Here is a 16,808-nt window from a genome sequence, read left to right as displayed (position 1 = left end):
CTCATTCTCTCCCATCCTGTGACAAACCCAGGAAACAAGGTGCATACACTTCAGATGCTTCACCCCCACCAACCAAATGACATGGTTTATGATGAGGAATCTTTAGAAATCACTTCACAATAAACAGTAAGCCACTAAACACAAAAGGGACATTAGGTTTCTAAGAGCCAAGAAGTTACGAGGTACACCCCCACTAGCTCATATTTATAGAAAGGTAAACCAAAGGAACAGATTTAACTGCTGCATAAATAATTCAAGCTCCAGCCACTCACTGCTAATTCTTTCTCTTTTTTTTTTTCTGGAGGGGAATGTTGAAGAAGACTGATAATGGTTACTAAGAAAATCGCAACTATTTTTGAAAAACCAAGATACTGCTAAGAAAGTATTTAATTTCTTCTCATTATCCCTGGCATGTGAAGCCATCATGTTTAGATTCTGTCATGTTTCAGGGCCACTTCTCAAGACATGAGCTCGGTGTATGCCCACTCTCCACTCAGCGAAGACTTAGTGACACCGCAGCTCTTATCTGTCCCTACGTGCAACTGCAGGGGGAAAAACATATTCATTTTTATACAGGAAGTTTATGTGTTGATCATCAATTATTCCCTGCCCCACCTACCATTACCAAAACTGAACACTGAAGATGGAATGGAGCCTCCAAAAATTTCCAGTATATTCTGCTGGCTCTGGGAAGCTTTAGCCCTCTCATCCCAACTGATCCCTACATCCAAGGCACATCCAGAAACTCTTCCATCTTCTCTTAAGTTTCAAGAGACAGCCACAGCCCTGGGGAGGGGCCTGGGCAAAGACAGGTGTCAGGGCATTACTCACGTCGGTTTTCATACATGCTCCTGGACTGGGCCCAGATTTTAAAAGGATCTGGTTTTTTCTGCGCAGAACTGTCGGTTTGGTCTGGAGCTGAGGCTTCCGCAGGTGGGTACTCGGCGAGCACCTGAGTGCTGTGGCTTGGGGATGCTGTGTGTAAGCTTCGGTGGCTGGCAACACTGTGCTGTGAGCTACTCTGGCTGTCTTTCCTTTCCAGTGGTTGCTGAAAGCAAAGCGAGAGGGGATGAGAGATTATTACTGGATTCCATGAGTGGGTGTTTTCTACCAGCTTGTCTTTGTTCAGCACTTCTACATACACAGACATCAATACATCAACAACATTTTGGCTTTCACCTTTCTCCAGCTAATGTTGAATGCAGATAAATCCCCGAGTGATTGGCAGACAGATAGAGGGGCGGGCCAGTGAGAAAGACATAATCACAAACCATACTGCTCTCTGGGTTGTAGCGGAAAACAAATCCAATTTTCATCACAGATTCTCGGCTCAGATGCTGGGCTCATTTCTTGCAAGATTTATTAGTTTATAACATCCTCATTTTGGGACAAAAATATGTGACACAAAATACCATGAGTGCTTTAACTCGAAGACTATAATACCCAGAAAAACACAATCATGTCTGAAGAGTCTCCTTGGGACTGTAGATGTTGCATCCCTTAATAATAAAACATTCAACTCCTTTCTATGTATTTGTCACTAGCCTTTCTAGAGTATACAAAACAGAGATAGAACTTCAGAAAAATTATGCTTGGCACTGAGTGTGCCCTAATACTTACGATATTGGAAGTCTTCAAAAAAGTTCTCAGGAAATACATGAGACAAAAAAAAAAAAAAAAACTCCTACGCATTGTTTTCATTACTTCAAAGTAATTACCTTTTAATCCCATTTTCCCACAAATGTCTTGAAGTATATGTGTATAGAAGTATCAATGCCACAAATAACTTTCTTAGGCATGATGTTTCAACTCTTGAACTGCTGACAGCAGCTGTGGTTCAAGACCAAGAGCCAACTTTACTATATATGGGTTGACCTCTGGGGGAGGTCCAGTCTTCTTACTTGTGCAACTTCTCCAAAGCCCAAGTACATTCCATAGGGAAGAATTCCATCTAAATTTCAACAGAATCAGAAAGTCTCTGTTCCTTTAAAACATGCTTATCAAAGGACTCTTCCCATTTTGGGAAATGCCCTTTGAAGAGTGGCTGAAGAGACAGCAACATCTTAATGGGAAGGAAAAATACTGGGTAGGAAAGAAAATAATTTTAATTCTTATTTTCTCCAATAAAAGACTAGGTGGCAGTCAGTTCCCCAAACAAAAAACAAATCCTGGAATCTTGCCCCCTCCAACAATGACCTGTTTAGGAATATAGAAACAGAGGGAAGATGGGAGAGGTATTTATCTCCACACTTTCTTACAGATCCTGAATATTTTTAAAGTATCTTAGATGATCTTTGACTACAAGCATTCCATCTCCATCAAGTTCTTTACAGTATCCAAAATTTTTACCTGGTATTACAATGACTCTTTTTTATTAATTTATTCATTTAAGAAAAGGAGAGACAAAGATCTTCCATTTGTTGTTTACTCCCCAAATGCCACAATAGCCAGTGCTGAGCTGATCTGAAGCCAGGAGCCAGGAACTTCTTTCAGGTCTCCCACATGGGTGCACGGGATTCTTCTACTGCTTTCCCAGGCCATAAGCTGGATGGGAAGTGGAACAGCCAGGACATGAATCAGACCCCTTTTTGGATCCTGGCACTTGCAAGGTGAGGATTTAGCCATTTAGCCATTGTGCCAGGCCTTTAAATGACTTTTACACTACTTTCTGGAATTATTCTGGAAATTTCTAAGAGCCAATAAATTTTCAGTTCCTTCTAGAACTTTCACAGAAACAGTTGTCTGAACAACACTAATGGAGGACAAAGACCCCATTTGTGCTCAAATATTACAGATCTGAATACAAGTTTTGACAGGAAAAACTGGGCATCTATTTAAACAAAACTAAGACAGATCATTTAAAAGCATACACATAGTTTGCCTACTGGAGAAACTTGTGGACCAGTACTGTGAGGGGGCGTGCAAATGTTGGGAAAGCCCTATGAGAGATTTCATCCATTCTAACTCAATGGACAACATACTTCAGTGAAGATGTCAGGAAAGCCCATTGACATTGGGCAGGGGAAGGGCATCATCAGAAGCCATCATCACTGCTGTCTTTGGAGGCTGAATGCCCAGCTCAGTCCCAGACGGATTAGTATTCCAGCCTCCTGAAATAGAATCTGGCTTTGCCAACTCTCAACAGTGTCCTCTGCAATGGTGCATTCAGCTCTCAGGGTCAGGGAGCTGATTCCCACCCCAGAAGGGCACCACCACCTACCTTCCAGCTGCCTTGGGATTTTCAGCAACAGAAAATATTCAGAATGGAGATCATGCCCATCCGCTTTTGCATGTGTGTCAGAATCTATCTTTCTCTTCAATGGGGTCATTACAGAGGCCCCTGCCTGTTCTGACATGAACCCATGCTACAATACACATACGTAGGATTATGAATGGACTTTTTTCCTTAGATCTTAAGTTTCCTGTATTATCTTTTTTAAAAATAATAAGCACAGAGTACCTTATAATCAAGACACAAATTAGAGTTATTTTCATTTTTAATGAATGTTAGTAGATAGAATGAGATGGTGCTTGGTGGGGTTTTCTACCTCTCTCTCTCTCTCTCTCTCCTTCTCTGTTTAGGAAAGGTGGATACTTTAAATTAAAAGTTGTAGCCCTCTCTTCCAGTGCCCACCCACTCTTGGTTCCTCAAATGAGTTCCTGGATTGTAGGGTGGGTCTAGCTATTCCAGAGTTAAAAGTTAGTCCCTATCCCTGAAAACTGTAGTCCCCTTCTTTACAAAAGCAAGGCCACCCAACAGCAATGTTCACAGGGTGCTTCTTTGGTGGGGTTATTTGGCAGTCCCTGTTCTAATGTATTCTAGAACCACTGCCCTTGAAATCTTACTTGAAGTTCCTAAATTGCATTTCTCTTCCAATACTGGAGAAAACTATTTGTCAGCCCTATTCTACTTAGAGAGTATAATGAAACTTCCAGATCTCTCTCTTATGAACATGTCTGTGTGCTACGTTTATACCCACCTGCAGGCACACAGATTTAGCAAGTCGCATCAGGGGTTTCCAAAACTTCTTTGATGTCTATCCTGGTAGGACAACTCTCTGACATGGAGATTCTAGATCTCCAAAGTTTAACTGGAGAGATGGCTTTGCCAGAAACTGTGTGTGCACATGAATTCTTCTGCATATGTTTGAGCCATTTTCCCAATTATAACACCCTTCCTCACCTCCGCAGTCAATGACTCACTGAGGTCTAATTTAACACAAAATGACAGATACAATCTGGAATCAAACTCTTCAACTGCCTCTCAGTCACACTGCACCTCTGACTCCTTTAAATGCCATCTAAAGGGGCATCCCCAGAATCTGCTCCAAAAACTGAGTCACGGCTAAACTATCACTTACTGGCATTATACAAACGGCACACTAAATACACAGCAATCCGGAAGCACTCTGGCTCTCCCGCCAGATAAAACTAAGCCTCATTCTACATTCCTTCTCAAATTCAATTATGAAAAGTCCTTAATTTGAAGACGCATTCTGCATTAAACATCTTATAGGCACGCTGGGTTTCTCTGAAGCTATGCTGTATGTGGGTGCATACAAGTTTAAAATACACCTTTCGATTTTCTTTGAGCATGCTAATTAGTCACGATGCTGTCCTTTATCTGATCAGAGCTAATAATCCTTGAGGGAAAAAAAATCATGTTTCTCAGTCTCTGAAACTGAAGTCAAGTTGTGTGTCATTTTAGCTGCCTGGATGACCTCCTACAAAGACTTGAGGCATGAGAATAAATTCACAGTTCTAGCACAGGTCCATATGTGCATCTTATACAATTCTTTCCACCTCATTTTCCTAAGTAAAACACTAGCTGCAAGACAAGGAACCATAGTAGAAGATACAATGTCAATTCCATTGATGTAACCCATGCATACTAGGACATGCAAGTATAGAGGCACCTGCATCAACAAAGTCAGAATTAGCTTCTCCTGTAACACATGTGTTCACTCATTTAATCCATACTCCTCATCTGGGTGCCAGCAACTGAGAGATACAATGTGCAAAGAAGAATGAGAGAGAGCCTGAGTTTTTGGAAGTCACACTTAAAGGTTAAAATTTGTGTACGCATGTATATATATATATATAGAAGTATTCCTGATATTTTGATAATACATTGCAATTTCCTTTATACAGGTGGTAAAGAGAGGACTTTGGGTACACACATTTGGTACAGTAGCTAAACTGCCACTTGGGAAATTATGTCCCATCCTGCAGACTGTCTGCTCCCGCTCCAGCCTCCCGTTAATGCACACCCCAGGAGGCAGAAGGTGACAGTTCATTTGATGTGGGGCACCCAAATGGAGTTCTGGGCTCTTAGCTTTGGCTTGACTCAGTTCTATCTGTTGCAGGGATTTGGGGAGTGAGCCAGCAGATGGAAGAACTTCCCCTCTGTTTCTGTCCTTTTTCTTCTACCTATCAATCAGAGAAAAATACATACCTACATAAAAACTTCAGGAAGAACATTCCATTAACAGCCACAGCTAAATTCCCAGGACAAATATGATGAGCCTGGACTGTCTGAGGAACAGAAAGGTTACTGTGGCACAATAATTGGTGTAGCAGCCTGAGATGAACTTGGGAGGTAAAATAATGCAAACAGCCTTGCGGGCTACTGTAAAGCATCTCTTTGTCACTCTCCGTCCAAGAAGGGGAGTTCATTCAGCCTTTCAAAGTAGGGATGTTGGAACCAGCATATTTCCAGAAAGTCAAGTGGAATTAGTGATAGGGAATGGATCAGGTGGGAAGAAAAGTATGAAAGTGGAGAGACGAGTGAAAAGGCTGACTTGGGGTTACTGAAATTGGGGAAGCAGTAGTGATGGAGCGGAATGAATGAGATCAAAGGACATGCAGGTGCCTGATTTGATAGGTACTGCTGACTGCATGAATGGCAGGGAGGAGGAGCAGGAGGAGAGTGTAACCTAGAAACTAGAGTATCCACTCCTTGATTCCCTAGTTTCAGTAATGAAGTGGATGGGGTTAACATTATGCCCCACTATGCTGGTCTCTTTGGAGCATGAACTTTATTTTGGAATCCCAAATCACAACTGACTAAGAAAAAGGTAGAGGGCTCCATTTGAAACACAACAAAACCCCACAAAGGTCCTTGGTCACACACTAACCCCAAACTTGCACTGCAAGACCTTTTTTCTAAGGACACACGCACACACACACACACACACACACACACACACACACACACTGTACTCTTCTCTCTGAAATGAACAGTTTCCTTACTATTTACTGTCAAGCCAGGGAAACTGAAAAGATGCATGGAAATAGGGGAAAAAATCAACTCATCTGTATTTCACAGAATGATTTAGAAATGGAGTTACTTATACAGTGAACTGAAAATATTTGCTCCGAAGAGCAAATGAATACAGACAGCACTTAGGAACCTAAATGATGAAAAGAATTCATGTGGCTCAAAAATGACGAATTGATCCATTTTAAAGCAAAATTATTTACAGTTCGCTTCTCTGCCAAGACTGAAGGCCACTGCAGCAATTTATATGGACAACAGGAAAACCTCCAAGTGCGAGCGAGGTGTGAGCCCAATGTCATTAAAGGTTGTGTGAAAATCATACACCCAAATCCGAGCCAAAGCACAGGAAGGTCTTCCTGTGTGTCTATTTCTTTTATCAATTATGGGGCAAATGATTTCTTCCCCAGGCAAAAAGAGTTAATGAAAAAGACCAGAAATGCATCGATTGGATATGAAAATAATCCTGGTTCATGCTGAATGTTTTAAAGTAATCTAACACAATGGCCAAGTCTGTCTCCCAGAGAGTTCCAAAAGATTGGGAACATGAGTTGCTGTGGGGAGGCAGGAGCCAAGGGATTCACTTAAGTAACACTAAGCCTTTCTCAAGCACTCCTCTCCCTGTTTCTCCTTGGAGCCTGGAGAAACTCTGACAGGACCCATTACTGTGCTGGCTGTCAGCTGCATGGCGCCGATCAAAAGGAGGACAGACTCCGAGATCACTGTGCGAGTCAGAGAACTGGCTAGGGTTCATAAAACTGGATGAGTCAGCCAGGGTTACGCCATGTGCACAGTTTCTAAGAGGCCTTTGTGTCTCCCCCTCACATTTACTGACTGGACTTCAACATTCCCCTTCAGCACTCCCGGCAGGCTAAAAGGACAGAGAACAGTGCTACAGGGACCTATCACTATGACTACAGTTCGCTGCAAAGAGGGTCCTGAAGAGACTTCTTTACATCCATTGCTCCTGATCTGATAAATTTGAGCGAGAGGATTTTCAGTCAATGGGGTCATTTTATCTCCTTAGTGAACATGGTACACCTTTTACCACATAGTGATTGCAACTAAATAATGAGCTTTCCCCTATTGCCTGGGCAGCTGGGGAACTCCAAAGAATCTCAGGGCAGTATGTTCCATCACAGCACTGAACTCAATCCTGGGTCTTGCCTCTGCAGGTTGCCTTAAGTGAGATGATTTAATTAAGGGTTGGATGATTTTCATTTGCTGTGTACTTGATTCTATTTCATATTTCTGCTCTATTAACTCTGGAAACTTCACTCTCATCACACTTGCATTTCCACAAGGTGAGAGTCTTTATGGATCTATCAGGTTATTGTTTCTCCCTTCTCATTCCAAGACAGGAATGTTTTCTGCTTTAACACTTGCTGAATGCTGAAACTTGTCTGACACAGAAGACACTCCATAAATACTTGTTGATAAAAAGAATGCATAAAGAGTTTTGGTAATTTGAATTCCATTTCTAAAAGGAGTCATCAATAAACCAGTGGTTCAAAAGGAGAGAGGCATTGGGCTTGGTGTTGTGATGTAGTGAGTAAAAACCTCCACCTGTGGAGCTATTGTTCCATAGGAGTGCAGGTCCACTTCCAGACTGCTCCATTTCTGGTCCAGTTTCCTGCTAACAGCATGAGAAACTCAGCAGAAGATGGCACAGCTGATTTGGTTCCTGTCACTCTAGTGGGACACCTGGATGAAGGCCCTGGCTCTTGGCTTCCGCCTGGCTCAATTCTGGCCACTAGGGAGTAGACAAGTAGATGGAAGATCTCTCCTTCTGTTTCTCCCTCTTTCTCTTTATCTCTGACTTTCAAATAGACTTTTTTTTAAAAAGGGACTATAACATGACCTTCTTACTTATAACCTTCTTATAATGCCGTACTTCATTGTCATACTTAAAGGTTCTCAACACTAGTTTCTTAAACAAATAGATGGGTGGCTAAGTGAATGATAGAAGAACCCAAGAATGGACAAATGGACAAATGAGTGGACCAATGACTGACCAGACAGACAGACTGATGAAAGGCAAGAGGGTGGACAGAGGAAGAGTCAGAAAATGATTGGCACTGTGACACAGTGGGTTAACCAATTACATAGTGGCATCTTATATCAGAGCGCTGGTTTGAATTCTGGCTGCTCCACTTCTAATCCAGCCCCCTGCTAATGTGCCTGGGAAAGAAGACAATAAGGGCTCATTTATATGAGCCCCTGCCACCCATGTGGGACACCTGGATGGAGTTTTTGGTACCTGGCTTTGTCCTGCTCCAGGCCTGGCCATTGAGGTCACTTGGGGAGTGAACCAGCATGCAGATGAACTTCCTTCCTAAAACTTTCCCCTATCCAATCTACCATCATTTCGCATTTCAAAGAAACAAGTGTTTTCATAATGAATAGATGCACTAAGGGATACTGATGCTTAAATCTAGGGTTTGGTGTGAGGTTCTGAGTTTTAAATCCTCACTCATTAGATCCTTGGGGTAACTTAAATTGAAAGCCTTAGTTAAATAAGTTTTCAGTCTGGCTAATTAAATTTGACCACAGAATCAAGTTTCCAGAGAGGTCTAAAAGATGACATCAAATAGGCCTCATTTTTGTCTCTGCCATTTGGCAGGAAAAGCCCCAGTGGCTTGGAAGGCGGGGTATCAAATTAATAAAATTTCATCAAAACACTGCCATGATCCCCAATGTGTATATAAACCACAAATTCAACATTTAAACTCAATCTAGTAGGCACAATTGCTTATTAAGAGTAAACTTTTGGGATTACCCTGGAGGGGAAACAAGATCAGAAAGGTAAGTCCTTCTCTTCCAATAAAAATCCAACTACTGAATCAGTGCAAACACTTAAAACACAAACCAAGAAAGGAGTAAGTGTGAAAGGAAGCTGACAGTCATAGGACCAAGGTAACCATCTCCGAAGTTTGTAAGAAGAAAACAGTATGACCCTGGGTTTAGACACTACATACTCAGGGCTATTAGAACTAACCCAGGTACGATCTGTGGACTTGTCATTATGACTGGTCCTGTTTGTGGTCAATTGAATGGCTTTCCGGTTCCAGGATATGTAGCTTCCTCATGGATTCCCAACCAGCCCTTTACCGACACTCCCAAACCCCCACCTCAGTCCAAACCAGAAAATATCATCGTCTGGGTCTCGGACAAGACCCAATCACACTGCAAACTGAGAAAGCTTTCCTTCCATCTGTATAGAGCCCCCACTGGTCACAGATGTTAGCAACGCACCACTGCCAACCGCAGATCTTGGTGGATGCCCCCAATGTTTTGCATAGTCGCTGCCAGAGCTTGCCAGCAATGGCGTGAGCACCATCTTCCCTGTCCTGGCACAGGATTCAGGGAAGAACGAGTCTCAAGCTGGGGGCTTGTTCGATGCTAACCCAGCAATACACCACTCTCTCTTAGCTTGTGGTAATTAAGAGCTAGCAGACTGTGGGCAAAGCAGTTAAGAGAGGTTTTTTTTCCCCCTCTAGGAATGCAGCCCAAGTAATTGCCTTTCTGCTTGCTAATGGTAAGGTTTCTACAAAAAATAAATTGTCACCGGGAATTCTCTTCACCGACTTGGTGAAAGCAGAATGTCTATCTGTTTGGTACACCTTTTGAATTCATCAGGTAATTTCCAAATCCCTTCAGGTAAAAAAAAAAGATGCAAATGGATTACAAACATCCTTTTTGCACAGCAAGTGCAAAATGGGATGCGAAACAGGAAAGAACACCTGGCTACCTGATGTCATCCTACCTAGTACGAAACTGCTATGCCCCACCTCAGGCTCCTTGTCAAGGCTCCATTCATCAACCAGTAGCGCTGGGGGTGGAGAAGGAATAAAGGGTGGCTCGTGCTAACTGAAGCTCATGTGCCACATCTGGCACATCTGCTTCTATTTGTCTAAAGGCTGAATGGGTTTCTGATTATGACCCAGGGCCAGGCAGAAATGCACACGAGCCCAGGCAATCACTCTGGCATCTCTGTGGCTCCAACAACAGGCGCCAACCAACACTTTTCTGCCCGGACGTTAACACAAACCGACAAGGGGTGCTGCTCTGAAATCTATGTTTCCAATCAGCATGACGCTATGCTATCAGAATCACATCAATTACTGCAGGTTTTTCTCTTTGGAGAACTCAGGCGTGGGGCTTCAGAATGTAGGAAGCTCCCTCTCTCATCTCCTTAATAAACTTCAGCCTCGCGCCGCCAGGCTTGGAGACAGGTGGAAAGGAAATTCAGCTGCAGGACCGTAAGCCACAAAGTTTTAAAGCTTCCCCTTTCCTGGATGCTAGAAAGCCGTAAATTTCCCCTCCCTCCAATCTTCTAAGCCATATGGAAACACCCCGCCCCTGTTAATTTAATGAATTAGGAAAACCCTTCCACCCAGCTCAATTTCACAGGCATCAGAGTTCCAGATTTTGAGTTTTTCAACAGCATTTTAATTTGTTCTTAGTGCCCAAGAGCAAAAAGCCCACACCAGCAAGCCAAAGCACTATCACCTCTAAGCTATTAGCCAACATGTCAACTAGGTAATGCATCTTGAGGGAAACCAGATTAAAAAGGACAGCAAAACATTGATTTCTTTCTTTTTTTAAATGAATCCTATACCTGCAGCATAATGTTGCTAAACCTGGCAAAACAACAAAGGACATTTGCACAGCAAGGAAATGTCTTACTCTCAGTGCTGGGGCAGGCAATGTGGTTGCGTGTGAGCATGGACACATATGCAGGGCAAAGCATTTCATCCTTAAACCAATCGGCTTTGTATTTTGAAAAGAATTCGCCACCCAGGGCACAAGGCAGCTCAGAGAGACTCGGGAGCCATGCGGATCGCTGGAACACTAGTTGAGAGCAATGCTACTCCAAACAGGTGCAGCTTCCCATCCCTCCAGAGCAGACAATAGCATTTGCATCAAGTTAAAAACAGCTAAGAAACTCATCCTTTGAAGGAGAGTCGAGATACATTAGTACAGAGATGATTCCAAACATGCATTCTTTATCCTGGCTCCGGCAGCCTGCCCACAAATCATCACACAGTTAAAGACAAACCCAGATACCTTCCATACAAAGCAGAACCTCAGAACTTAATAAAAAGAGAGCCATTTCTTGTTTCCCCTCCCCAGACCACTCTAATACCTATTATGTGTAGTGAAGCTGGACCGCATACCCTCCCACCACCAGCCTCCACACCCCCCACCTCCAAACAAACATCAAGTAACTGACAAGTCCTTACCGACTTTGGGCTCTTCTTGGGAACTGGCAACCCTGGGGGGGGGGGGGGAAGGCAACAGGGAAAGAGGGGAAAAAGAAATCATTAGCATAGCAATGGTACCTTTTCCTTAAAGAACCATCCCCAGGTGTTTCATGGCCACCTAGCCATCTGCAGAGTTATGTCAGATTTCTCCCCAGCATCGGAGTTACCAGGCTGTTCATATCGAATCAAAGCAGAGGGAGGAGGAGAGCGAGAGAGGCAGATCTATCTGCATTAGCTATGCTGACTTGTACTGCAGCAGCCTGGAGGCTGGGGAAAGAAAATTCACAGACCTCAGCGGCCTGGGAAATTGAACACTTGGACAGAATCTCAAATGCTCTTCTGGATTAAGAGAGACTTAACTTACAATTAAGTCCGGGATATTTCCTTTCCACAGGATCCACTTGTCAAATGAAGTGGACCAATCAGGAAGGAGGAAAGGGTATATATTTAGTTTCAAAAGAGTACATGGTTAAAATTAAATTTGTTTTTTTTTTTTCCTTTTTTGTCTTTTCTTTCCTTTTTTGCCTCTGCCTTTCAGGAGAGGAAATGCCTTCTCTATTTGGATGAGCTCAACACCAAAACCAAGACAATGCTCTTTCCAGCACAGGATAAAATAGGAACCGAAGCCCGCTTAGCAGCACATGTCCTGGTGCCTGTCAATCATGCCCCCAACCTTCTATTCAGCTGGTTGCAAAGTACTGAAGCCAGGACTAGATCCTTCAGGGGAAACAAACCATGTCATTATGGAGTACAAGGGAAAATTTAAGAGGGGTGAGAAAAAAAATAATAAAGGAGAAAGAGACAGACATGGGGGAGAGTTGAATCCAAACGCTTGTCCTCAGTGGGAGAGGCTTACTTCTGGAAAAGTCAGTAGCAATTTGGGGCAGATTATGGGGGGTCTGTCATCAAGGGAGAATGGAGAAGGGCAACATAAAAAAGGAAAATAAAACACATATTGGTATTGTGAAAGTCATCGCTTGTGCAAGCTGCCACCCGTCTTGATGATTCTGTTGGAGCAGCAGTTACTACGCTCCATGTAGATTCCACCCATACAAAGCACCACTGAGGGTTTTGCACAGGAGATTTCAACCTGCTTTCAAAAGGGATTCCCACATAGCATGATTATTTCAAGTCTGTTGGAAATGACTTGTCAAACAGCGAGGCCTGCCAAATCCAGCGCAAGTAATAGGAGGTGAGAGAAGTGGGCAAGGATGGCAGAAGCCACTCACAGGGGCACTGTTAATGTGACCACTCCAAGTGAGGCATGACAAGAATCACTTGGCCTAAGAGTCAGCACATCACCAAAAAAATGAGGTCACCACAATCAGGCACAGTGGCTGTTAGGCTTCCAAGTGCATAAAGCAACACAAGGAGGGTTGTTAAAGATTCAGAACCTTAGGCCACATCCCCAGGGACCCCAGAAATCATCTGCAGTCCCAAGAAGTCTTCCTGAGGGCTCTGCGCACAAGAGGTGTCAGAACTACATTTAAGGAAATCAGGAGGCAGTAGAAAGAGAGTGGTTCTTTCAGGTCAGGCCAACTCGGGCACTCTCAGCAGGTTCCTTTGGCACCCTCTGTGCTACAACGCCCACTGCTGAAATAAAGACAACAGGGCTCACCTCACCAGACTGTGAGGCAATTAAATAAAAGAAAATGTTTCTGAACCTCCTACTTGCCATGGAGCATCTCCCTCAGTGTTGAGCCCTTCTCTCTCCTTGGCTAATTCATGGAATTGGGAAGTCAAGCAGATGTGTCACCTGGCTGTGGCGGGGAAAGCAGTCTCTGCTAGGCACATTAAAATACAGAAAAGATGGGAGGAGAACGACTTCATCTATCAATAAGGACGAAAATTTTGATGTGTGTCTCTGTTCACACACAATCCTCAGGTGCTTTCATTGGTTCAATAAAATGATGTACATCAAGTCACATTAGTGTATACCACTGTATTCAAAATTTTGTACTACATCTTTAAATTCAGATTGTCACCTAATCAGACATTCTTAGCTCATTGGAATAAGCAACGCTTCACTCTAGTTAGAGTTTACTGAACTTGACTGTGCTCTCTGCAAAATAGGTGCAGTGAAGAGAAATGGTTTCAGTCTGCACCTATCATGTTTTACACGATCCTGGACAGTTTTAATCAGGCACCTCCGCCCTTCACATATACACTAAAGGGCACTTTCCACTCTCCATTATAGAGGAACACCTGCAGATATATTTACAGGTATATTCACAAGGACACGTAGTTCAGCACTGCTGCATAACGAAAAACTGTGAAAGATTGGAATCTGAGAATGACTCGGATAGGTCAACCCCAAATGCTGTCCACAGAGGTTAAAAGAAATGTTGCATCTCTGAGGTCACAATAAAGATAGTCGCAAAAACACACAGTTGAGTGACAAAGGCACACTGGAGAGGGGAGGGTACAGCACAAGAAACAATCGAGCACATGCTTTCCACCTACGTCCACACCAAGCTGCTACTAGGGACCGTTCCTGGGAGGCAAGGCAGGCCAGGCAGGCCAAGCGTCACAGCTCAAGAGGATGTTAGTCTTTTTCAGAATTCCTTTGCAAAGAATACCATTATTCACATCTCGCTGAGGCAATGAAGTATTTATTTAAAAATAAAACTAACTTCTACCGCTAAAGTTAGAAAATCAGCCAAAAGGGGGGAGTGGCTGTACACATGTGTCTGTTAAGACCAATTCCCTCTCCAAAATGGTCCATGGAAAGGTCCCAGCGACACTGACATGCCTTTTCTAACAGATCAGAATGAATTTTTTAAATTATTGAAACGTGTGTCTTTTTGTTATCCCATCATCGACAGCATGCATTTTCAAAAAGCCACACCTTTTACAGGAGCCAAAAGTGGGTTATGACCACCGAGTTAATATTTAAATAGTCAAAATCAAAATGCTCCACTTGGCTGCATTTAAAAAAAAAGAAAAGAAATCAAGGATTTGTTTTAGGTCCATACAGTCATTAAATCTTAAAATCTAATAAATATGAATGCTGGAGCAAACCTCCTTTGGACATTTCATAATTTATTTCAGCCAAAATAATTCAGATGAATTGAAAACAGTTGGGAGATCTAATGGGAACCACTGAAAAGGTCACTGCTTGGCCAAATTCCCCAAGAAATAGAAATCACAGGACCCACCGTTGGTCTAGCTGGCACAGACTGTGGGCTGCAGGTACTGGACAGGCTGCCGGGGGGCAGCACCACTTCACACTTCATGGCATGCTAGTGGTTCTCCTCAGGACTAAAGCAGCACCATGTGCACCTGCAGCAGGAAGTGTGTGCTTAACCAACTTCACTCCATATTGTATGGGATGCCAAGCAGATGGGCAGAAAGCACACCTGTCTTGATGGGCTCATTTGGTCCACTCGGGAGTAACAAAGGGAAGCTTTCCGAAGACGCAGAAGAAAGAACCTGAGGCTGGAGCCATCTGCTCTGAGAACCCAGAAGACAGCAAAGGCTACCTCTAAGAGATGCCAGGCAGCTGTCATTTACAGGGAACCTTATGTACAAACTGTGAGTCGAAGTGCCACCAATAAAGGGAGAACAGCCTGGGACCTGGATTCCTAAAGCCCACCTCCCAAAAGCACCCCTTTTGAAGAAAGCAAGGGTTAATTCCTCAGCTGCTGACTTAGACTGGACCAATTAACCTGAAGAACAGGCCTCTCTTTCCCTTTAAATATTATGGCCATAAACTATGCCATGACATGTTTTTCATGCTAGTTAATGATAGAATGTTATTCTCAGTAAAACTGTATAATGGTGGTGCACAAATTATTTATAGTCAAAAAAAGGAAAAAATATAACGGAATGCACATGCACTAGGAAACAAAGAAACAGGAAGCATATACGGAAACCAGTGGTTCCGAATAGTGAGTAGTGATGACCAGTGATCCAAATCTGCCTAATACTCCATTTTCTTTGCTTAATACAGAAAGTGTAAACCATGAAATGCACTTTATAGTAGTTGTTTATTTTTAGAGATAGAGAGACAGAGAGAGATGCGTCTTTTCTGTTTGCTGTTTCACAGCCCAAATTCCTTGAACAGCTGGTGCTGGACTAGGCTCAAGTCAGGAATCAGGAGCACCATCTGGGACTCACAAGCAGGTGGCAGCAGGAAGTCAGATAGTAAATGGAGGTGGGACTTGATCCCAGGCACCATGATATGAGGTGCAGGCATCCCAAGCAGCTGTTCAATGTGCTACACCACAATGCTCACCCACCATGAGACCAACTATCGTTACTAATAAAATGCTAAGGACAATCCAGAGAGTAGGAAAAGGAAGGTACAGTCAGTGAATCAACAACTCGACAAATAATTTCAGAGGATGAGAACCTCTTGGGATGAAAATGAAGCAGAAGAATGGCACAGAACATGTCTGGGATGCACCGCTACTATACCAGGGGGTCAAGTCAGTCAGCCAAGGCTTCAGTCAGGAGAAAGCACTATTCATTTCTATAGTTTACTGAGGTTTCAGCCCCAGAGGAACTCCTAGTACATTTTAAAGGAGAAAGCAGCAAAACAACCACTTGGAAGTAGAGTGGTGAGCGTTAAGTACCATGATAGAAGGAAGCACCACCACTCCTCTGGGGACAGAAACAGGAAATGGAACTCAACATAAAGAACAGGGCAGAAGCAATGGGCTGCAATTGAAGGCCAACCCACGTTTCATCATCAGGAAGGGGAAAAGGGTAGCAGCAGCATGCAACTCTTGATGACTGAGTGATGATAATGACTCTTAAGGGCTTTTTTTTTTTAAAGCTAAATAAGTGTGCCAGCATGAACTCAAGGCCAAGCTTAAACCAAAGAACATTCTCATTGAAGGCTCTTATAAACACTACTTATCACGGAACTGAATCCATAAAACAAAATAAAAAATGATTCCAGCTAGGATTTGTTTGATTGGTTCCCCCTTCTTCCCCTGGCCAAATATTATCATCAACCTTGAAGTATAATTTTTCAGCACAAATATTATAGCATCTGCCAAGAACAGGAGCAGGAAAGCCAGTGTCTCCAAAAAGATGAAGACATCTTTTCCTTTGGAGAATTAATAATGGTCATTATGAAATATCGTGGCCATCAAAATTGGGAGGGATGCTTGTACTTCAAAATTCTGGAATGAGCTGCTCCTAAAGCTATGTCAGGTGGCATTTTGTGAAGAAGATGAAGATGGTAGTTCTATAGATTTTACAGCTACAGGGAAGTCTGCTTCAATTATCCAGGACATATAGCCTAATAAATATGT

General features: G+C 43.0%; 1 protein-coding gene across 34 annotated transcripts in view; it reads right to left on the bottom strand.

The window, feature by feature from the left end:
• Window positions 1–16,808, bottom strand: part of MAGI1 (membrane associated guanylate kinase, WW and PDZ domain containing 1) — a 602,787-nt gene that overhangs the window by 31,319 nt on the left and 554,660 nt on the right. For all 34 annotated transcript variants that reach the window (XM_004581596.2, XM_058679198.1, XM_058679199.1 and 31 more), the window contains 2 exons: window positions 11,524–11,555; window positions 832–1,048 (listed from right to left, as the gene is read on the bottom strand). In XM_004581596.2, coding sequence (XP_004581653.2) covers window positions 832–1,048; window positions 11,524–11,555 — 249 coding nt within the window. The remainder of the gene's footprint in view (window positions 1–831; window positions 1,049–11,523; window positions 11,556–16,808) is intronic.

The sequence above is a fragment of the Ochotona princeps genome, chromosome 21 (genome assembly GCF_030435755.1).
Source record: "Ochotona princeps isolate mOchPri1 chromosome 21, mOchPri1.hap1, whole genome shotgun sequence".
NCBI classification, from domain to species: domain Eukaryota; kingdom Metazoa; phylum Chordata; class Mammalia; order Lagomorpha; family Ochotonidae; genus Ochotona; species Ochotona princeps.
This window is presented reverse-complemented; position numbering and strand designations above follow the sequence as displayed.